General features: G+C 40.7%; 1 protein-coding gene across 2 annotated transcripts in view; it reads left to right on the forward strand.

The window, feature by feature from the left end:
* The window catches only part of SLC12A7 (solute carrier family 12 member 7), a 364,935-nt gene extending 341,571 nt beyond the window's left edge, over window positions 1-23,364 (forward strand). The window contains exons 23-25 of one of the 2 annotated variants that reach the window (XM_089669464.1): window positions 5,065-5,079; window positions 5,313-5,446; window positions 14,347-23,364. In XM_089669464.1, the coding sequence (XP_089525590.1) occupies window positions 5,065-5,079; window positions 5,313-5,446; window positions 14,347-14,438 (241 nt within the window). In that variant the 3' untranslated portion in view covers window positions 14,439-23,364. The remainder of the gene's footprint in view (window positions 1-5,064; window positions 5,080-5,312; window positions 5,447-14,346) is intronic. The other variant, XM_089669465.1, reaches the window with a different exon arrangement.
* The last annotated feature ends 1,505 nt before the right edge of the window (window positions 23,365-24,869 follow it).

Below are 24,869 nucleotides of genomic sequence, written 5' to 3' on the forward strand. Positions count from 1 at the left end.
TCTTTTCCTCTAAGTCTAAGCCCAGGACTTCATTTCACCACAAGAGAGGTTTCCAGGTATTTACTGCAACCTGTTCATGATTCTGAAAGCCGAGAGCGATTTTAATCCTATCCTAGATCTGAAGTGCCTGAACAGATAAAACTTTATTCCAATAAAAGTCTGGGGAGTATCTAATAGTGGGGGTCCAAAAATGCACCTTCACCAGAACTTGATTTACAGCATTATGACTGGACTAAAAGAAAACTGGGCATTTAATGTTATTCTAGTGTGAATACAAGCACAGGTCTTGTCAGCAGCTGGTTTGGCAGCCCACTTTGGATTATCCCCCTGAAGTTTTGTGGAATATAGTTGTCTCTGAACCTTTTTGCAGTGGTGCGTTGCTTTAGTTTCCATTTTTGTTACATTACTCTACAAGCCAAGGAGATCTTGGAGATCCTCGGGGGTGTAGAAGCCACCTGCCCAGGAATCTGATTATTTTATATATAAATCAATACTTTAAGTTAACCCTACAGTTTCCATACTATTTATCCACTTTCCTCAACTGAAGTGCCTGAACGCCTTCCTTCAGTTTCAGAACTCCTTGCAGCAGGAGATCTACTGGTGTCTGTGAACATCAAGAATTCGTACTTACACATTGCCATTTTTGCTTCGCACCAGCGATTTTACCATTTTGTGGTCGACAACTGTCATTTTCAGTTTGTGGCTCTGCCGTTCAGCCCATCCACTGCTACTTGAGTCTTCATAAAAGTCCTGGCCACTGTTTTGGATCTTTGCTCTCTGTCCACATCATGGGCTTCCTGGATAATCTGTTATTGAAAGATTGCTTTGTCCAGACTTTGAATACCAACAGCCTGTACTGATTCAGCAGAACGTCAAGTGGATCATCAAACCACAGAAATATGTGCTGGATCCAACTTATCTTCTGGAATACTTGGGACTGGTCCCTGACACATTCCAGGCCTGGGTCTTTCTGCCCTTCAAATAGATCAGGTTTTTTCGCTTTCAAGCAGGTATACTCCAATCCAGACATCGCCCTTCGGTGCGCTTTGCATGAGGGTACTGGGACTGATCGTAGCCTCATTCAAGGCAGTGCCTTATCCCCAATTTCTCTCCGGAACTCTGCAATTCCGCATCCTGTCTGCTTGGGACAAACAGATTTAGTTTCTGGACTATCCTATGCGTTTGTCTCCATCAGCCTACCTCTGCCTGATTTCCAGTTCAGTGTTGGAGTCGAGAAAGTAATTTCTTCCACTAACTTGGCAGATTCTCACAACGGGTGTCAGAATGATGATGGTTAGTGAAACCTGGTCAGCGAAGGAATCCAAACTTCCAATAAACATTCTGATGCCCCTTGGCCATGTGACTGTTCATTCGGCACTAGACATTTCAGCTTCGAGGACCAATGTAGGATCAGCCAGAAAATGCCATGGCCGTGGCCATCAAAGTGGCACAAGAAGTCAGGTGGCAAAGAAGAAGAAGAATTGATTCCAACTTGGTGAGCATTGTGTTCCATCCCTGAACACTGTACACATTCCAGACATAGAAAATTTGCAGACTGGCTTATCTATCTAGTTCAAGGAGAGTGGTCCCTTCACCTGGACGTTTTCTAGGACCTTGTTCACTGCTGTGGGACTACAAATGTGGACCTGTTAGTATCTCAGTTCAACAGCAGATTGAACAGGTTCATGGCCAGCTCCAGAGATGCTCAAATTTTTGCAGTAGATGCTCTGGAGACTGTGTGATCAGTTTTGCATGATCTGTCCTTTTCCTCTAGTAAAGCTTCTTCCATGGATACTTCACAGGATTGAGTCTAAAGGACATTCTGGTAATTCTTGTAGCACCAAACTGGTACTTGAGCGTACTCTGGCTTCTTGCAGATTCCCCTTGACCTCTTCTGGTGGCTGGCTTTGATGGATTGGCTGTTGAAGCCTATATCCCAATAAACAGACGCTTATCAGATTTGGTTATACCAAATCATCTTCATTCTCGGAAGTTTACTTCTTGCAAAATATATTGCACCTGGAAGGTTTATTTTGCCTGTTGCGAGCTAAGAGTTTCACTCTAGATGAAACTCTGTTGAACGTACCTTGGCACGGCCTTTCTCCAGTCGGGTCTAGATTGACATCGGAGCTTGAGTACCTTTTCAGGGGACAGATTTCGTCCTAGGATATCTCCTTCCATCATCCTCTGGGCTCTCATTCTCTGGTAAATGCATTTGTGCAGGGAGTTGCTTATTTAGCTTCACCTTGATGCCGTCTGGTGATGCTATGGGATCTTAATCTAGTAATGATGGCTTTTCAAAAGCCTCCCTTTTAATACTCTCCAGTATATTTTCTTGGCTGAACGCACTTTTAAAGTGATTTTTTTTTTTTCTTTTTTCATTGCTTGTTGTCTCACTTCTGCTACAACAGTATCTTGTAAGGAACACTTCTGGTGTTACACATTGATAAGGTTGTCTTGAGACCTAAGGCTTTTTTTCAGTCCAAGGTGGTCTCCTCCTATCACCATATTCAAGACTTTTTCTGTCCTGCTCCTAAGCTCCCACTGTAACAAAATTTTCAATATTAATCCTTTGCATTTTCATGGTATAGATTTACTAAATTCGGTGCACTCAGAATCTGATGCAGCATTGCATGGTAGCCAATCAACTTCTAACTTAAATTTGAGCTCCAGTCATTCTTGTAAAAATTCAAAGTCAGCAGCTACAAAAACTTTAGCTGCTGACTTTTATTATACAGACATATTGCTCACCTGAGGGAGCGCCGGATAGTGCTTTCGGTACCCGGCACCAGCATTTTAGATGTGGGCACCCGGTTGTGACAGCTTGCGGCTTCACAGCCAGGTGCCCACTGAGCATGCGTGAGCCATGCTGCATAATGCGATTTGGTCCTGCAACCTTCTGGGACCTGTGCTGAGGCCCAGAAGACTGTGGGGAGGGAGGGGGTTGTAGAACTTCTGCTTGGATCGCCTAGCTTCTTCCATTAAACTTTGGCAATAAAACCTGGAAGCTGATTGGTTTCCATGCAGAATCCAACAGATTTTGCATTCTCTAATTTTAGTAAATAACCCCCATGTGTGTGTAATGTTAGGGAGAAATCTGCAGGTGGTGCCAGGACATTTAAAACTCACAGGAAATGGACAGCTCCCACTATGAATCTTTCATAATCCAAGATGTACAAGACGTCAGGGGACTGACGCAGCCCACCAGGCTCCACACCTAGTAATATAACTTGTAGGCAAATTGACTTTAAACACCTTAAACTTTATAAGTGGCAAAAAAAAAGTGTAATGAGCGCAAAGAATTAAATGAACAAGCAGCTGGCACATAGTGACAAACCCTCCTATTCCACTGAATAAACACAGTATACAAAGGTGCAGCGCTAATATATAAACAAAAATGATATGGGAACTAATATCCAATATCTAAATCATAAAGTCCAAAAGAAATGACAGAATCCAACAATGTGTAAATCAATGGTGATCAGCATTGTGAAGTGACATCTGTGACAATCCCCCACCACTATGCACTCACCAGAAGCAAGAAATAAACAGGCTCTGTATGGAAATCCCTCCAAGCGATGTGTCTTATCCACTACAGGAAATGGAAAGATACCCCAATGACCTCAACTGTGAAATTGGCATTCCTGGAAATAGACCTCCAGTACAGCGATCAGCAATCGATCCAAATGTGGCACATCCTGAAAAGGAGCACACAAAACAGTGCCCAAAGACAGCAGCATATAGTGTAATTTTTATTAAAATAACAATGCAGCCACATGGAGCATAAAACAACAACCACTCATAAAGATGGCCGCCGGACCATCGCATGGACTCGGCGTGACGTTAGCACGTAGGCTCCTCCCTGACACGTTTTGTGCACATGCACGTTCTCAAAGGGACCCCCCTCATACTGACGCCATCACAGTGCATGACTTAAATAGCCCTCAGGCGCACAATCGAGCAGGCGCCATTTTTTTGAAGATCAGACATCGCATCCTTGTTCCGGATAAAGATAAAAATACTGAATAATCTTCACATTTTTTCACAAATGAAAAGGTAATTCACAAAATATTCTTTTAGAAGGTTTTTAACATGAGACAAAATATATACAAACACGAGAGCAGCCTGTTAGGATGCAAACTCATGCAGTGTTTCCTTTAAATGTAATTAATGCTGCCATTACTTTCCTATGGGGTAAAGCATCACAGAAGAATGAGGAAAACAGAGTTTTAAATAGTAGAACCTTTGACTTGATTATGTGCAGTATATGAATATGGGAAGTTGCCAGAATTGAGTAGCATATTCTCTGTGCAATGTTAGCATATGAATGAGGCAAGTTGCAGGAATTATGGTTTTGTACAGTATTGCTGCATTGTAAGACTTGCAGTTTTCCATTTTGGGTGAGCACCAACACTATTGTAAAGCAAACTCCACATATTGACCAGTATTTCTTTTAGAATCTCTTCCTAAACTGATAAAATATTCAATCTTTTTTTCAACAAGTTATGTCCCCTTTTCAGGCCTTGGAGAAAACTTTAATTTACCAAATCTTTATACTGGTTTTGGATAAATTTCAACTTTTGTCAATTTTTTTTCCCCCAGACTGAACACAATATTTCATTATATGTAAGATTTTCCATTGATTCTAATAATTTAGTTACCTACCTTTTTGAACCCTCTCCAGAATGTCCTTTTTACAGTGTGGTACCCAAAACGGGTTCCATGCTTTAGATTTATATAAAAGCAATACTGTACTTGAATCACTGTTTTCTATCTCTTTATTCGTATATCCCAATATTATGTTTACTTTTGCACCCTGCTGCTTGATCTGGAATGATGCTGCTTAGTTTATAGCTCCCAGTGCTCCCAAGTAAGATATAGTATAAGGTAGTTCATCATTTTGCAAAAACTGGTCACAAGGGAAATATGGGAGCTGCCATTGCCAGTACCTTCTGGAAACCGTAGTTGTCATACACAGGTAAAAGTGAGAATATAAATCTGAATGCAGCTCCAATAAATATTGTTCACCTTATTTCTCTTTCTCTTTTTTTTCTTTGCTTGCAGGGAATGGGAGAATCTGTAAGTTAAACTACAGACTGTGTTTCAGTCTACAATAATTTGGGTGTTTCATTTTGATAACCTAAACCTTGTGTAAACACATGCATTTTCTTGTGCACATTGTGAAGCAACATTAGTAGCATCTACTACCCTATGAACATTATGATTTGGTTAAACACTTCTCAGTTGTGTTGCATACAATATACAAATTGTGTGTGAGTTGCAATGCTTATTGTCATTAAACTGTTTTGCAGAAATCAATCAAATGTTAGGAGAATGCACACTGCTGTAAAGCTGAATGAAGTTGTTCGTAATAGATCTCAGCATGCACAGCTGGTTTTACTGAATATGCCAGGACCACCTAAGAGTAAACAAGGTGATGAAAACTGTATCCTTTCATTGAGATATTTAAAGGTATGTGACACTTCTAAAGATTTGCTATAAAACTGGTTCAGTTTCTTCCTCCATTTCTTGCCAGATCTCGATTCTGCACGAGAGCAACAGTTCTTTCTCTCTCCTCGGTTTCCATTGAGGCAGCAGCAGGAGCTATTGGTCCTGTTGCTGTCAAGCTTGTGAGGAGAGCGGAGGGCAAAGCTGAGCCAACAAGCCAACAATACAAACTAATGGCAACCACCCCAACCTATAACTGGCCTTTGCAGCAAGGAGCATATGAAAAGGCAACGCATGTCAAAAACAAATGTTGTTTAATTGGTGAATGGATGCACTGCATACCTTTTGCTGCCATTGTGCTTTTTCTGGATGTCCAGTGTGTCCCTATACCTTTTTAAGAAGGGGTGGGCTCCCTCCAGACATACCTGCCCTTAATCTATACATTAATACATATGTGCTCCAACTTTGGAGACTCTCAAAATTCATAGAGTTAGGACTGCAACACACTAGGGTGCTTTGAGGTGTCCCTGCAGCTTTTGCATATATTTGCAAATGTGTACAAACTAAACCCCTGGTTTTACCATGAACTGTTAGTCAGGACAATTCGGTTTGTTGCAGGCTTGCTGGTAAGTTAGCTGGGAATTTTTGTTTTTGACAAGCATCACCCTCCTGTGTGCTCCTTGCTGCAAAGGCCAGTTATAGGTTGGGGTGGTTGCCATTTGTTTGTATTCTCCCACACCTTACTTTGCCTGATGTGAACAGAGCTTGCAAACGTATTCCCAAAGACCACTATCCTCCCATTCATTGGTCAGGAATTTTTTTTATACATGAGGTGTCTCACATGGCCCCTTCTGTGCAGCATCCTGTGACTCTGTGGATTTAGAATCTGGTTCTGTCAGCACTTCAGAACCACCTTCTGAACCCATCAAGGAATATCTCCTTTCTGCATTCACCCACCAGGGTGCTTTACCTGTTACCATCTTCTCTGCAAGGCATGTTTCTGAGAAGGCAGGCTTGTCTTGTAAAGAACCTTATCTGACCTTACACAAGGATTGCGTAGCATTGAGGCCTACGACCTCCTTCTTTCATAAGATGGTTTAAATCTTCCACCTCAGCCAACACCTTGTTCCTCAATCTCTCTGTCCAGCTCCAGTACATCAAAAGGAAATTTTCCTTTCACTGCCTGGATGTGGTTTGTGTTGTGCAGGTTTACTTTTCGTCCACTGCGTTCATTAGAAAGACAGATTCTTTTGTTGCTCATTCCTGATAGTCCCTGCAACAGGAAATAAGCTACTTTTTTCACTATTTGTTGTTAGCTCAGAAAAATCATTGCTCAAGCCTATGACCTTAAGGATGGGGTTCCACTATTCCCTGTTAAAGCTTTCTCTACTAGATCTGTGAGTGCCTCTTGGGCTATTCTGAATCAAGAAATGGTTTCCAATATATTTGCAGAGCTGATACCTGGTCTTCTGTTCATAAGTTTTGTCTGGTGGATGTTCATCTGATGCCAGCTTCAGGTGTCCTTAACCACTTGCTGATTTGCCAAATGTATACAGGGGTGGACAAAATTCTGGAAACACCAGGGAAAAGAACATAATCATTATGTTCAATATGGTGTTGGACTGCCCCAGGGATTCTCCTGGCATTTGACAAATCTACACTCACTGACCACTTTATTAGGTACACCTGTTCAATTGTTTAGAAATACAAATTGCTAATCATCCTGTCACATGTCCGCAATGCAATGCATTTAGCCATCTAGACTTGAAGACCATTTGAGACAAATGGGGAAGAAAGGAGATTTAAGTGACTTTTAATGTGACATGGTTGTTTGTGTCAGATGGGCTCATCTGAGTGTTTCAAAAACTGCTGATCTACTGGGATTTTCATGCTAACCATCTGTAGGGAAATCAAAATTCATCAGACCAGGCAACATTCTTCCAATCTTCTGTTGTCCAATTATGGTAAGCCTGTGTGAATTGTAAGTTGACAGTAGTGGCACCCGGTGTTGTCCCCTGCTGTAGCCCATCTGTTTTAAGGTTTGACATGTGTGTTCCGAGATGGTATTCTGCATACCTTGGGTGTAACGAGTGGTTATTTGAGTTACTGTTTCCTTTCTATCATCTTGAACCAGTCTGCCCCTTCTCCTCTGACATCAAACAAGTCATTTTCGTCCACACAACTGCCACTCACTGGATATATTCTCTTTTTCGGACTATTCTCTATAAACTCTAGAGATGGTTGTATGTGAACATCCCAGTAGATCAGCAGTTTTTTTAAATACTCAGGCCAGCCCGTCTGGCACCAACAACTATGCCAAGTTCAAAGTCACTTAAATCCCCTTTCTAACCCATTCTGATGCTCGGCTTGAACTTCAGAAAGTAGTTTTCACCACGTCTAGATTCCTAAATGCATTGAGTTGCTTCCATGTGACTGGCTGATTAGCAATTTGTGTTATCAAGCAATTGAACAGGTGTAACTAATAAAGTGGCCTGGTGAGTGTTAGTCTTGAATGGTGGATAATGGAATCTGGTACCACTCTTCATGCAAAAATCGTTTCAGTTCTCCTTGACCATAGTGGCTCTATGATATTGAGGTCCGGCGACTGTGACGCCCTACATGCTCGTCAAACCACGATTTGACAACACCAGCTGTGTGAATCTGAGCATTACCAGTTTGGTCTTTGGGAAACCATGGGGTGCACATGGTCAGTCAAAATTTGTACATAGTTGCTGGCAGTAACTCTACCTTTCAAGGTGATGATGATGGGGCCTGCAGGACACCAAGATATGGTTGCCCAAACCATGATTGTGCTGCCACCAATGCTTTTCTGTTGGCACAAGGCAGTCCTTGTCTTACGCATGACACAATGTTTGCCACATGTAAACATGTCCGGTGGTTGGGAACAGTGTGAAGCTTAAATTCATCAGACCATAGTACAATCTTCCATTGATCGATAGGCCATTATTTATAGGTGTTACACCACTCTCTCCTCTACTGAGCACTAATATCATGTGGTGGTTTGGCAATTGCAGCTCTCCCGGAACGTTTTGCTTATGGACTTCCCTCCACACAGTTTTTGTGATCATGGGCTTTGGAAGACTGAGAAGGCAGTCCTGGTTGTAATCTTGGAATGGTGTTCACCACACATAAACACTGTCTGTGGTTGGGAACAGTGTGAAGCTCGATTTAGCAGACTATATTACAGTCTTCCATTGATCTATAGTCCACAATTTGTGGGTGTTGAGCCATGCTCCACTTATCTGAGCAATAATATCGGTCACTAGTGGTTTGGCAATTGCAGCTCTCCCATTAATGTTTTGCTTATGGAGTTCTTTCTGCACAGTTTTTGTGGACACTGGCTTTGGAAGACTGTGTTTGAGCTTTGCAGGCACTTTTGCAGCAGGTGTTTTCTTATTCTGGGTCACTCCGTAAGCTCTGACATGACTCCGTATTACTAGCAGCGCACGCAATGAATGATGAAAGTGAGGCTTCCGACCTGTTAGGTGTTTCATCACACAGTGGAAGCAAAAGAATGTTACATCACTTCTGCTTTCAATGTGAAACATGTTGTCACTTTCACACCTGCAAATCATGCAGTATTTCCATATTTTTGTCAACCCCTGTACATCCTGTCAGCAAGTGGTTATAACAAGCTCATGGCTGCTTGACCGTTTTTATGATACTGCGGTACAGGGGCGGACTGATCATTTGGAAACTCGGGCACTGCTCGAGGGCCTGAGGTCAGTAGGGGGACCCATGAGATGTCCCTGGTACCTTTTTCATAGGCTTTTTTGAGTTTGGGCAAGGACACAGGGGCCCCATGATCCCCTATTGCCCTGGGGCCCCATTACTTGTCAGTCCGCCCCTGCTGCGGTACGAGTTCCCCCGCCGGGTTACTGGGCCCTGTTGTTACTTGGCCCTGTTGTTACTTCAGAGAGCCTAGGACCATGGTAAACAGCCTGGAATGCAAAACATCCGTTCCCCCTTATTTCCTCTGAGACTAATGAAGCAGGGGGTGAAGATAATTTCATCATTTCTGGTTTCAAAGCTGTCATTGATCTGTGCTTGATTAGCTGCTATAGAGGGTAGAGAAGGCATTGAGGCTGTAATAGACCTCTGATATCTCCATAAAAAGTGTTTGTCACCTGCTCAAAGCTATCATGTAGGGGGCTGGTTAGCCCCTTTTTTTAATAGTAATAAAGTTAAATGAAAAAAAAAAGTAATATAAATAAAAATTAATTAAAAAAAACATTTTAAAGCACCCATGGCCCTCCTGCGCATACATACAAATGCTCAAAACTATTGCATCACATGTGAGGAATTTTCACAAATATCTCAGTGAGAGCAATAAATATAGGGCCATCATTAATTTTTTACTCTACAGTGATAATCATCTGTAAAGGCCAGGCTCTTGCGGTCTGGAGACCCCAACTTAATTTTAACCTATCCCTTTGTTCATCACCATCTGGAACTTTTACCTGTGGCCTTACAATACGTGTGGATGGTTTGGCAGATGAACCTTGCCAGATATAAAGGATGAGTCTCCTTTCTGTTTACATGAGAAGAATCCTCTACCTCAAATGTTGGTTAGCAGAACTCTAGTCAAATAAAGCAATATTGTGGCACTTGTGAAAACAAATGTGAATATGTAATTAAACAAAATTAACACAGAATTATAAATTCTGACCTAATCAGGCAGTAATGGCAGCTGCTCATATTAAGTGAATAAACACTCTGCATAACAAACCATAAATAGATAGGGTCATGTGGGACCCGGAAGTGATAGGAACACGCTTCAATTGAAGCGTGATTCCGTCACTTCTGGGTCTCACATGACATCACACCTGGTCCGCTAAAGCAACGCTTGGAGCGCATGCCGGCTTTCCACAGCAAGATTGATGCATATATATTGGCTGCACAGACTGGTGCTGGGATTCAGGCACCTTAATATGTGAGTGAATTTTCATTCATCATTTGAACCATGGTTCTTAATAAATATTACACTTAGTGCAATTTTATGAGAATTTGTTTTATTTGAGCTTTCTGGTGAGCCATTATTAGAAGGGGAGCTTGGAGATTCATCGTATGAGAGCCTGCAGTTGGGAATCCACACCACTTGATTATCTAGCGTTGTTTTACCAAGCGGGGGTCGACACCGTCTGCTGAGTGAGAAATTCATCTATTACTCAGTGTAGTGGTGAAGAATTCACTGGATTTATGTGATACACATCTGTATTAGATAATTATTCACATGGTATTGGGAGAGCACTTCATATGTATATGTGTATCTACTCTCATGGTAGTATACTGTACCTAGTGCCAGAAGCATTTCATGAGAATGCCCTTTGTGTATTTGTACAAGGATGTTCTAAATAAACAAAGGCAATCACTGGGGGTAAGAGTACTCTCCTCTCGCAGAATAAGTATGTTCATGCTCCCGCAGGTAGGCAGTCATCCCCTGAGGCTAGGAATAAGCTCCTTTTGCCCCTCTTTAATCTACAAGCTTCAAGCCTAAGCCTTGTGCACCCTTCCACCAGAAGATGTGGACCTCCAAGCCTGGTATGAGTCCAAGCCCTTCTCCCTATCAAGGGGCACCCCTACTTGTCAAGAGTAGGAGGACACCTATCAGCCACCTGGTCCCAAAAAATCGCAGAAGTTTGGGTCCAGAGTGTCATTTCTAGGTACTACAAACTGGAGTATTGTACCCTTCTTACTGCTACTCAACAACGTCTCTGAGAGGAGTCCATCACCCCATTTCCAAATGAGGAATAATTTCAGAGTTTCTACTCTAACGTTTCCACTGTCCTCAACTTGATCCTGCAAGCTCAAAATTTCTGGATGAAATCGGCCAGGTTGGTCATTGCTTTTCTTATATCCTGGGGACCTTCCGGACTCTAGAAATCAGGAATGCTTACTTCCAAATCCCCATTTCCCTCATCCTCAACGCTATATGCATTCTGCAGAGAGCCCACAGTTTTAACAATTTGTTGCTTTTCCCTTTGGCTGTCCACGGCAATGTGGGTCTTCACCAAGGTGTTTGTTTAAGGAGGACAGAACTATCACCAGAGCACTTTCAGTCAATGTCCAATGAACCGTGCACACACTTTAGATAGATTCAGGTGGATTTTTACCTTTTTGGAAGTTGTCGCTGGACCCAAATCACCGAATGGAGTCTGATATCGGATATAAGGGCTGTCCATCCAGGATATTCCTACCCCGAGACATACTGCTGTTCTGCTCATGTGCTTGGATCCTTTTGGTCCCAGGGTCAACCCTCAGTTTGTCTACTTGAGCGTATCAGGCCTGATGGTAACCTCTTTTGAGACAGTACTGTATGCAGAGTTTCATTCTAGAACTTTTTGCAACTCAACTTCACGGCTGTGTGGGACACAGACTCAGCCCTTAGACAGCTCCTTGTGTCTACAATACAAGACCAGACTTTCCCTGGCATGATGGATTTCCAATCCTATTCTGGAGACAGGGAAACCCGTCCCCCAAAAACATGGAAAGACAAGGAAAGAGACATGGATGCCCTCTCGGTACAGGGGACTTGGTTGTTGGAAGAAACTCATGTTCCCATCAACATCCTGGAACTCAGGGCAATTTGATTATCTCTTCGGTGCTGGGCTACGTCCGACCAAAATCCAGTTGAACAATGCCATAGCTTTATTTGGCTTTGTGGATCTCTTCTCTACAGCTCAGCACTGTCTGCTCTACATTGCACCGAATGGGGACACAAGTTTGAGGGTTTTAACCTCGAGCAGCATCTACTGACCACTAATTGTTTTATTGAGTACTACCAAGGGCCCAAGTTTTCCTTTTTAACCATTGTACCCCTTTGCTATACCAGGGGCCCAGGTTGCAATGGCACTAAAGAAACGCCTCCAATAAAACTGTTCCCTATTTTTGGGAACATGTCTGACATCAGCAAAAATAAAACAGCAGATACTATGTTGACACTGAAGGGATCCTTCAGTGTCAACATAGTATGCTTGGTCTTGTATTTTGTCAGCTGTGTGCAAGCCCACTCTGTGACATGTGCAGGTTGTCCTCTGGTCTCTCTACTGTGACTATAGGTACCTGTTGAGGCTCCCAACTAGTGCATCTGGTTCTGATGTGCTGAAATTGGACCTTGCATGGGTTACAGGAAGCAGCCCCCCCCTTCCTCAGAGCATTTGGATGATTGGTATCATACACAGAGCAGGTACATGGTGTTTACATCATTATTCAGGAAAGCTGCTTACTCTAAGATCCCTTTATCCAGTTCAACACGGGCTCCAATCTCCGAAGACTGAGGTATTGCTGCCAAGAATCCAACTACATCCTGACCAGAGTTCCTTTGTTATAAAGCTTGAGGATGAAGTACCGCAACATTCCTGCAGCAACAGAGATCTATGAGGGTTTGTTTAAAGCCCATGTACTGCTAATTTAACACATCTTGCTGAGTTTGATGGGCCACACCTCCTATCAAACTCCTGAATACTAGAACCCACTGTTTTACCACCCTCTAAATGGCAATTAAAACAGATCGCTTTTCAGAGAGGAAGTAAAGACTGTCGCCCCCATGCAAAACCTAGTATGGTTTTTTTTCCCCCCAATTTTACTTACCTAGGTGGATGCAGCATCGGTCCGATGCAGCATCAGTCCCCCGCTGGCTCTAAGGCTGATAATTCAGAAATCACATGAGCGCTGAGGTTTGACAGCAGCTCTGAGCAGAGAGGTGCTGTCTCTGCTCTGCCCCCCCTTCTCAATGTAGCGCTGGGGTGTGGAGGAATGGCTTGTTCATGCTCTCAGAGACTGGGCCGCGTGCTGTTCCAGACTCCAGGGTGGATCCTGATTTTAAAGTCTGGATCCTTTCCAAGCCGGGACCGGCTGAGTGATGTCAGCCGACAGCGGGCTTCAGCCCGCTGTCAGCTGAAAACTGGTCACAGGAGTGCAGAACAAACTGCACTCCTGTGATCTATAGGAGAGGTACAGCCAATAGAGCTTTGGTTGTACTTCTCTTTTTAAAGAGCTTCCTAAAAAAGGCAACTTTCCAAAAAGTTACTTTTAAAGGTGAGCTTCAGTCTCATGTAAGAAAAAAAAAAAAAATCAGCAGAAACAAAAACTGTAGCTGCTGGCTTACAAAAACAGCCACTCACCTGTCCCTCGATCCAGCCATGTTCACCAGCCGTCCTATGTCCCCGGCATTGGCTTTTTAAGTGTGGGTACCGGATGTGACAGCTTGTGGCTTGGCTTCATAGCCAGGTGCCCACTGCGCTTGTAAATGGTCCCGCAGTCTCCTGGGACCTGGCACGTGTCTCAGAAGATTGGGGGGAGAACTTCTGCTTGTGTTTGCCTAGACAGTCGGAGGTGAAGTGGGTATGGTACCTGTCAAAATTGGGTAACCGCTCAATTATTAACGGGGAGCAGGGGACGAGTCCTTAATGCAGAACTTCCTTTTTTGGGTGCAGCTCCTCTCAAACTAACTTGTGTGCTCTGAGGCAGAAAACTTATTTGCAAATTGACTGCTTTCTGTGTTTTTTTTTTTTTGTTTTTTTTCCCCAAAGTACATTTGCTTGTTTTCAGTTTAAACATTTGTCCTATTTAAAAGTAGGTACAAAAGATTTGTTAAGCAAGATGTCAGCTCTACACTTTTTTCAAATTCAGGATTTTACCCCATTTTTATTTAATTTTGCTAAAATGTTTCACATTTATAAAGCTGCAAAATTTTCAAAGTTTGGCATTGAAACGGTACAAGATGCAAATATTTGTAATACAGGCCTATCTCTTTGTATAACTTCTACAGCGCTGATGTTTGAAAAAAAAAACAAATTAAACATTTTTGAAAAACAGGCAAAGACCAATTGACTATTTTCTTTCTGTTTTGAATGGTTTACCTTAACACCTTGTCAGATATGGAATTCTTAGAGGTTTTGACAGAAGGTTTAAACAAAGTGCTTCTTGTACGTGGAGGTGGAAGAGAAGTAATCACTATTTACTCTTAAGAATCCAAGAAGAAATTAACATATGAAAAGCACACTGAATAAGGAACACAAAAACTGAAAGACTGCAAACATTGTTTCTAAATACTTGAAATACTATACCACATTTGGTATATTTTTTGGTTTAAACTTGCTAAAATAGTATTTTTCTGCATTTCTCTATTTTACTATAATCTAATGTCTTATAAATTATATAATACATTTTATAGCCTGTAATGTTGGACAAAATGATTGTTTTAGAAAATACAACTAAATAAACATAGTAAATAGTTGCGTTTTAAAATTCCTACACTATAGAAACAGTACGATTTAAACTGAATTATGTATTAACTAAAACTAAGATTTTACATTTTAATACTTTGTATGGGTAAAGTCTTCCATACATAAGTGGTAACAGGTGTGTGAGACTCCTTAAGGCCTAGTTCTCATAGGCTTCAGCTTGTAAAGGACAGTGTGAACATTGAGCTTTTAGTCCCCTTTCACACAGGATGGACACAGATCCCTTGCTGATCAGAGGAGAGTGAGTGTATGACAGGTCCATGTCCGCTCAGTTGATGCAGAGCATACACAGACAGAGCCCACTGTGCTCTATGGGCAGCTGGGTGTAAATGGACTCCACTGTCTGTTTTACACTCGACTTCCCTCTGATCTGTCTAGACCAGGGGTGTCAAACTAGCGGCCCTCCAGCTGTTGAAGAACTACAAGTTCCATCGTGTCTCTGCCTGTGGGATTCATGCTTGTAACTGTCAGCCTTGCAATTTCTCACAGGACTCGTAGTTCCGCAACAGCTGGAAGGCCGCCAGTTTGACACCTGTGGTCTAGATGGAGGAGGACAGGATGGCCTTCCGTTTGTTTTTAGTGGACTGGATCAGATAGGAAATAGGCAGGTGTAAATGGACAATAGTACTTTTACACCCACCTGTCAATAGGAGTGAATGGATGGTCCGATCAGGTCCACCTGAAAAACTGACAAGCCGACCTGATTGGAGCAGTCCCGTGAAAGAGGCCTTGGAAAGCATTTTCAGATCTTTCAGTAAACTTTGTTGATGCTCTAAAGTACCATCCAGCTCCAGTTTGAGACTGTTAAACACCGATCCTCATGGGAGTGCTAACGGATACTTTAATCAAGTTGCTAGCAGGCTTCAGTAAGCTGCAGCACAACTTGAAGCTTATTTAAAACCTACTGAAGCCTGCTAGCAACTTGTTTAAAGTGACTGTAAGCATTCCTTTTAAGATCTGTTTTAACTCCTCCAAACAGGTGCTGAAGGGTGCTTTAACCACTTCAATACTAGACACCTTCACCCCCGTCTGCCCAGGCCATTTTCCAGAATTCAGCGCTGTCGAACTTCAACTGACAAATACTCAGGCATGCAACACTGTATCCAAATAACATTTTTATAATTTTTTTGAGACCGAGCTTTCTGGGCTCTTTATTAATTTGCAAACTTTTTATACGGAAACTAAGAAACATCTGTTTTTGGTTTCTTCAAAATATTCAGTATTTTTTGTTAAATTTTTTTGTATATAATCTGTCTTCATATATTTAGGCCAAAGTGTGTTCTGCTACATTTCTTTGGTAACAAAATAACCCAAATCAGTGTATATTATTTAGTCTGTGTGAAAGTTATAGCGTCTACAAGCTATGGTATATATATATATATATATATATTTGGAAATTGATCAGTCCTAATTTATTGACAGGCTAATTTTCTCTTTTCTTGAAGCCATAAAATGCCAGGACAGTACAAATACCCCCCAAATGAATGGAAAGTAGACAGTCAGAGGTATTTAATAAGAGGCATGGTGAGGTTTTTTTGTTTGTTTTGTCACCTTTTTTTTTTTTGGGGGAAAATTAAAAAATTATATACATTGGTTTTACATACTGTCACCAGAGCAGTACAGCGTCATCATATGACTGGTGTGGTGGTGATCAAGGATACTGACTGGTGACAATTTAAACCTTTTTAAACTTTTACTATGTTTTTACATACTTTGGCCATAGCAGTATATTGTTACCATAGTGACCCTGTACTATTCTGGGAAGGTGATCAGGATTTTTTTTTTTTTTTTTTACACTATGATTGCTTATCACACTGAAAAGCAATAATTTTTATGAGTGGCATCTAATCATTGTAATTATGTACCATTCTGATAGGATAGCTATGAGTGTTCACAGCTATCACATGGTACAGGTGCGCGGTGATTGACCCTGTCTGTATCATGTGATCACTGTGGCCAATCACAGAGATCATGTCAATAGTACACAACAAATGGCTATAAATGAAAGCCATTCATTGTGTACAACTGACATGGGATTGCTGTAATTGGTCACAGTGATCACATGGTACTGGGGCAGCCCGGTACAAGGGTCTTGTCACCAGACACAGCGGGTGACAGATCAAGCCCAAACATGGCCGCTAGAGCGTTTGCAGCTAGGAGGTTGTCATGATAAGAAAACTCCCACTCAGCCATTTTATTTAGTATAGGCTGGGTGGGAGGCAGTTAAAGGCTTTAGGAAAGCTACTGGAAGCTTGCTATTCACACTGCCATTATACAAGCTGAAGCCTGTGTAAACTAAACCAAGTCAGTAACTGATTTAGTGTTTCATTAAAGGACTGTATTTTGCTTGGTATAGGGTACATTGTACATCTGTGGGGTACATTGGTGCTCAGCTTGTAATCATCCTGTGGTTGATGCATGAGGGCACTTCCTATCACTGCGTTTGGCTGTAAAGCTATACCTTCAATACTTAAAAGTACACGGTCTTTGAGCTACATAAACCTTATATTCTATAACATGATTTTACTTTTGATTTCCTACTTTGCAAACTTATACCAATACACTGTGTCCAGTTGGGGCTTCTATCACTACTGCAGATAGCATGTTGACAGATAATATATGGCTGTATCATAAGAAAATCAATTCTTTGTTATATGAAAACAATGCAGACAGCAGCTCTAATCCTAATGTAGCTAAACAATATCATTTTAAAATGATCAATTTGTTCAACAGCAAGTGATGCTCTCAATTTTGATTATTGCTTACCAAAATCATTTGACCTTCTTGAGAGGGAAAATAAATGTCAAAATAAGAGGCGCTCATTTGTATACATCAGTTTTCCATGTTGATAAAGTGGAGGCAGACCTGGATTAACTGCTGTAATTCTCACCTGAAGTTGATTGCTACGAAGAAGAGGGAAAAATCTAATTTCTGCACATTTATCTCCGTGAGAATTATGGCAGGTGTCAGCACTAAAGACATTTGTTTAGAGCAGAGGGCCTCCAAACTTTTAAACCAAAGGGCCAGTTTACTGTTCTTCAGACTTGAGAGGGGCCAGCGTGGCCAGCGGGAGTAGAAAATGCCAGTGTGAGTAAAAAAAAAAAATAACCTAGTGCCTGTTGTTAGTAGGAGGAGGAATAGTGCCCCATCATTGGGATTGGTGGGAGGAATAGTGCCCCATCATTGGGATTAGTGGGAGGAATAGTGCCCCATCATTGGTATCAGTGGGAGGAATAGTGCCCCATCATTGGCATCAGTGGGAGGAATAGTGCCCCATCATTGGCATCAGTGGGAGGAATAGTGCCCCATCATTGGCATCAGTGGGAGGAATAGTGCCCCATCATTGGGATCAGTGGGAGGAATAGTGCCCCATCATTGGGCTCAGTGGGAGGAATAGTGCCCCATCATTGGGATTAGTGGGAGGAATAGTGCCCCATCATTGGCCTCAGTGGGAGGAATAGTGCCCCATCATTGGGATTAGTGGGAGGAATAGTGCCCCATCATTGGCCTCAGTGGGAGGAATAGTGCCCCATCATTGGGATTAGTGGGAGGAATAGTGTCTTATTATTGGTGTCAGTGAAAAAAAAATGCCCCATCGTTGGTTTCTGCAAGAATGGCTCCCCAGTGTTGGTGTCAGTAGAAGTAATGGTGCCTCCTTGTTGGTGTCAGCAAGAGGAATAGTGCCCCAAGGGCCAGATAAAGACCAGCATCACTGGTTTAGAGGAAGGGAGCATAGTTTACTGCCTGTGAATAATCTTACTTTCTGTTTGAAAGGGTGTTCCATGACCAGAATAAGAGGATTTGGGGAATGTATACACTGTGCTTTTAGGTCTTACATGCACCTAAAACAGAGTTAAACTAACACTAAAGAACCCTTCTTTCAGGTCTAACTTCCTGATGTGTAATGCTTTGCAATTGATCACTTGGCTCTTTTTTGCATTGGGTCACCATCACTGCAATAATGTCAGGGAAGCATGCTAAACTCGTCTACTGTCAATGCAGTGGGATGGGCAGTGCATGTTTAGTAACCCATCACATCCATGCCACAATGTATTCACTGTCAGTAGTTCACTTTTTCTAAGGCAGACATACCTAAAACAATGCATGCATTCAAGGCAGCAGTAGGTGATTAATCATGTCTCACTGTTTCAAATGGAGAAAGATTGGCAGCGTAATGTAATTTACTCTTAATGATCCTGTTGAATGAGAGGCTGTTATATTAGATTTTCCTAGCCTACCATAAGAAAATGGGTCATACAGCTATTATCTTCTGACAACGCAGCAGAATTTCCCCTGATGGCTTATTAGCGCAATAGGTTAATGTAGCACCCATCATGTGTTTCAGACTGTTACTGGGTGAGATCACTTTCTGTATTCACTGGGCAGTTGCTCCCCTAATGGCCACCCCACTGGGGGAGCAACCAGAACATGAACAGAATGGCACACCAGAAGACCATGTGGACAAGTTCTGCAAAGAGCAGTTGTTGAATATAGAGTGCTGCAGTTGTATATCACAACAATGCATCATATCTCCTTTTGTGTGACTACAGTAAACTGAAATGTTAACATTACAGCCGTTCTTTGCATTAGTTTATATTGATTTTACCCAAAACCGTGAAAGTGACCTTCACCAAACACTGCAGGTTAGTCATTCTACATTAAAATGCATTCACCAGGAGGATTACTGTGAATAACTGGTGAATGTGGTATTCACTGATTTATAATTATAGTTAAATTGATGTAATACAAAATTGTATTTGTTGCAAACTTTATTTCTGCTTTTTGTCCTGAATGAAGATAGTTTTCAAGTGGCTAAATAAAAGAAGGTGGAGAAACAACGCACTGGAACACAATGAAAATACATCAAAAATGCATATGCAAAAGCTCATCCGGAACCAGCCCTAAAGAAAAACACCACAAAGTGGGCAGGAAATGTCATTTTAGGGGTTTTTTTTTTTTATTCCAATTTTGCTGTAATACGCATTCCCCCCAGCATATTTAATGGAATTTTGTATGTTTCATGTTGTTCTTTCAACCTGCTCTCCATTGAATGGTATTTTCAGAATTTTGTTTTGCATTGGTACATGTCCCCCAGGGTAATGTCCTTCTTTCTATGACCTTTATTGTACAATTCCCTGCCTATTGACCTTTGTAAATACAGCATTGATTTTCAAGATTCACCTCCTATTAACTTCAATAGGATTCATTCAAATTTGCCAATCACTACTGGCCACTAGGATTTAAATGAAACAGGTGACAGATTAAACTCCCCAAATTGCTAAAAATATGGCCATAGTTACACCTGGACTGTGAATTATGGCTAGCATTGAGCAAATGGCCATGTTTGATTTTTTTTTATTATTATTTTCCCAGTTTTTCCATGATTTACAAATTTTCCATGACACATACTTCAGACAAATGTAGTCAACTCTTATGAAACAATGGCTGGAAAAAAGAAATCAATTGAAGGACAGGCTGCCTAGCAATTGTAACGTTTATGCTTCATGAGCTGGTAGACATTCACGACAGAGGAATATTAAAGGTCAGTAATTGTGCTTTCCTGCTAAACAGGGAGAATAGTGAGTATATAGTCAGAGACATAATGATACATTACTTACATTTGAAAATGGTCAAATTCAAAAGGATAGATGAAAAACTTTGTCCAATCTCCATGCTTTTCAGAAGGCATTAACCCTAATATTAGATTTTGTAGATGAGTATAATTTTTTTTTTTTTCAGTCCATACTTCTCTTTAAATTATCCCCACCTGGACTTTAAAACATATTTGGAAAACACTAGTCTAGAATGATGGCAGTTTTATGCACAAAACCTAGTTTTAAAATGTAAGCTATATACTTTAAAAAAAAAAAAAAAAAAAAGTACTGTTGAGTTTGCATTGTACTGCCTTTGGGCTACCCTGGCTTCCATATGCCAGAAAGTTCTCACCTTGAGGCCTCTTCATGTCCCTTCTTACTGATACCATTGATACAGTTTCAGTTTTAATATAGCTATTACAAAGAAAAAAACAAAATGCAGAACACGAGTACTGTCCTTTTCACCTATACAGTCGAGCTGGAAGCAATTGACTGCATTGTTTCTTTGCTAATTGTGTATATTGCTTCCTTTTTTTTATATCTACATCAATATCATGGGATTAAAAAGTAGTGGAGAGATCGTATCATAAGATTGAAAGGCAGTTTATGGTGTTGGTTCATGAAACCCACTCTTAGAATATGAATTACTACATTTTATAACAAATTATGGTCAAAAGTAACTGAAATGAAAGGCTGTGTTTACAAACACACAGGACTGCTGTTAGGTTGGCTGTATGGGGCCCAGCTGTTTCTAACAGCCCCCCCCCCCCAAAAAAAAGTTTACTATGCTTCGATTATGACTGAACACAGTAGTGATCAGTACTGATCACTCATTGTGTTCATTCAGGAAAGAAAGGGCTGCTAAATGTGACAATTTCTGGACTCTTCTCCATCATGAAGGTCCCTATTGTGTGGTTGCAGCTGCCAGTGGGAAGGAGAGGAGTAAAGCCAGCAGCACTGCAGGGATAGGGGTGCACAGGGGGGCCTGGGCAGCAGGGGGAAATGTATGGTGCACCGGGAGGGTGATGGGTGCAGCAGAGGCGCAATTACTGGATTCAATCCCCTGTTTGGCTCTCTGCAGCAGCTAAAAGCCAGTAGGAGGGAGAGGAGAAGAAGCCAGCTTTACAGGGGATTGGTTCCAGTAATTGCTGCCCCGATCACCCTCCCTGCTCAAATCTGATTCTGAGGTGTCTGGGCCCCCCTGCTGGCCTGGGCCCTGTACAGGAGGACTGGTGGTACCCCCTTAACCACGGCCATGCAAACATAGCATAAAACATGTTAATTTGCTTAAGTTCTCTAGTTAAAATGGAATGAAATGTAGAGAGACGCTATTTCAGTTAAATAAAATCAACTAGAATTAGGTTTTCGAGGAATGACCTAGAAATCTACTGTATATTTTAGGCAAAACTGTAGAGACATAAATTTCCAGAGACCATCAGAACGGCAATGTGCACCCCAGTCCACAATTACATACAGTCCTCGGGTCTCATTTAGGCTGCCCATACATTAGTCTTTTTTTTTTTTTTTTTTCTTCCAGCAAGTGGGTGGAACTAAAAAAAAAAGGACTCGATTCCTCCATTTACATACTGGATGTAGATGAGGGGATCCTCCCTGCTGTGCCTTTGTATTCTGAAGACACAAAGTCTCTCTTCTGTCAGAATACACTGATCTGTGCTGCCAGCTGTAGCCGGAGACACTGATTCAGTGGCAAAAATCCGGAAGGCTGGTTGTACAGAAGTCGATTGGTAGATTGACATCTGTACAACCACCCTGCCAATACATGGATCACAATTCAGCCAGCCCCTGCTGAAGCCACCAAATTTCGATCCGTGTATGGCCGCCTTAGTGTATGGTTAGGTTAAGTTTGCAGTGGTCATTGTAGGTTGATACATTTATATTAAAGCAGAACTTCACTCTCTCAATCAACACTGACTATTTTTAATCCTTATAAGTTAATTTCCTATCTATTTGCTAATGGTGGCAGCATATTTACTTGTTTTAACTTGTGATATATATATATATATATATATATATATATATATAGAGGCAAATTATCATAAATCCCAGCGGACTTCAGAAGGGGAGGGAGGGTTCTCATTCCAGCCTATGCATGAACAAAGGGCAGATGGATTCCAGGAAGTAGCTGCTACATGAATCATCTGTCCTTTCTCAAGATGGCCACTGCCAGAAATGCCAGGAGGTGTTTTCCAAAATGATTTCTCAGCAAAATAAAGCATGGAGACATGGATGGAGGAGTTTGCTTTGAATATTAAAAATGAATTATATAGCATTTTTGGTTTGTGGTACTCAGATGCAGTGTAGTTCAACTTTAGGATTGTTTAAAGTGATACCTATAATTTACTCTGTAGTGTGAAAAAACATTGCCAACTGGTTTGTAGCCTATCCATAAGATATGCAGTTCCCTTTCATGCATGCAGTTCACCAACATATTAACACCAAAGATATTAATCCAAACCTTTATAAATATCAAGTTGCTTCTCTTAAATGTAATAAAAAAAATACTTGAACATGCCAAAGAGTGAAATGCTTTAAATTGTTGCTAGTTTTGAGTATGACCTTTTGATAATATACAGTTAATTATGCCAAAGATGTTGTGTGCCTTCTTAATGCAAAAACGTTTGCTTTCATATGGCATTGCATTGGAAATTCACAACTAACTGAATATATCAACAGTAGCTTTACCATTGAAAGGGCATTTACATTCCATGTAATCTGATAAATATTCAACTAGTCTGCATTTCATGCCAGTGCTGTTTGAATTAGTCTAATATATAATCGTAATTATGGAATACAGAATAATTGATGGTGTTTGTTTTTAACCCTTACATTTAAGCTTTAGCTAAAATGTAAATGTTTAAAATGTATTCTATTTTGAACATTGTACTAATATGTTTATATATGTATTTATATTAGGTTACTAAATTGTGCATATTATTTATGTTGTAAATTGTTATAGATCTTAACGTTGTTGGTTGATCATTTTTATAATGTTGTCAGTTATTGCAATAAAATAGTTGGCATCTGTAATTTTTAAATTGCTTTTTGTGTATTTTTTGCACTCTTCTTCTTCACAAAAATAAAACCAGTTTACCTTTTATGCTGCAGTTTTATATCTGAAATGTAAAGAGTGACAACAGACTACGAAGTAAAGAAAAGTAATACCTTGTGATGCAGTAAGATCTGATTTGTTAGTGGTAATGATATTTGATTTTATTTAATTATTGTACTATATTTTTCATGGGTCCATATTATCTGCATGTATGGATTTTGTTTATTTTACTGATTAAAATAGAGGATACATGAGTTTCAAAAATTATAGCTCCTATGCCCTCAGTTTTGCATCTGCCTGAAAAATACTCGTATAGAAGCTGACCATAGTTTGTAATGTTTCTTTGTTGTACACCTAATAAGTTATGGACACTGAATATATACTACACACATCCAAAAAAACCCATCAAAGTACACAAGACTTTTTGTAGTATGTCCTGGCTATCTGTGCTACAGCTGCCCTTGCACTTGCCAATCATACTCAAATCTCAAAATGATAGTCGGGTGTTGCTGTGTAGTAAACACATAAGTGTTTAAATTTTTAAAACCCTGTTTCGACGCCAAAAAAAAAAGCAACAGTATTATGTTAGTATCTATTTTCTTTCATTCATCTTCTGATCAAAGAAATGAGCTTCAAACTCATGTCCGATGGAACATGGATCGCTGTAGCGGGCCACTGTGGGCAGCCCCAGCACATGTGATTTTTGCTTGGCCAGTCAGCGACCACATGCACAGTAATAAACGGAATGTAATTTACTGGCATCCTTTGTGATTGATCACCAAGCTCACAGTTGTAAACAGAGATCACATGGTACAAGGCCATTCACAGCAGCCTTGTATTATGTGATAAGCTGTGATCACTCACAGCTCACAGTATTTCTCAATGGCTGCAGAAATGCAGTAAGAGAATGAGAAATCGGTGTAAAAAAAAAATTTAAAAATCTATTTTTGTTATATATACTGATTTGGGCTATTTTATTCCCTTCATAGATTTATGAAGAAAGATTTGCAACATTTTGCAAAAAAAAGTTTTTTTTGTCAAAAAAAGTTTTTTTTTGTCAAAATGTAGTTTGTTTTCCATCTATATAGCACAAAAAAATTTAAATCCTAGTGCGGTTTTATACCACCAAATGAAATACTACTCAGATTCAATTTTTAACTTTTATTTTTACAGTGTTGCATGCTCGAGTAATTGGCATTCAAAGTGTGATAGCACTGAAAGCTGAAAATTGGCCTTGACTGGAAGGGGGTGAAAGTGTCTGGACTTGAAGAGGTTAAACTTGTGTTTATTCCTTTTGCGCTTGCATTTTTTTTTGTTTTGTTAAATTAATGCGTGAAATTAAAAAAACGCCTTGATTTTGTATGTCAGTAACTTAATAAGTTAATATATAATACTTAATAACCAGAATCAAATATTTAGTGTAATTCTAAATGGGATAAATGATAGCGTAAATGTATATCTATCTACATTAACAGTTTGGGGTTTTTTTTG

The sequence above is a fragment of the Staurois parvus genome, unplaced genomic scaffold (assembly GCF_062004578.1).
Source record: "Staurois parvus isolate SC_StPar_1 unplaced genomic scaffold, SC_StPar_1.0 ptg000077l, whole genome shotgun sequence".
Lineage (NCBI taxonomy): Eukaryota > Metazoa > Chordata > Amphibia > Anura > Ranidae > Staurois > Staurois parvus.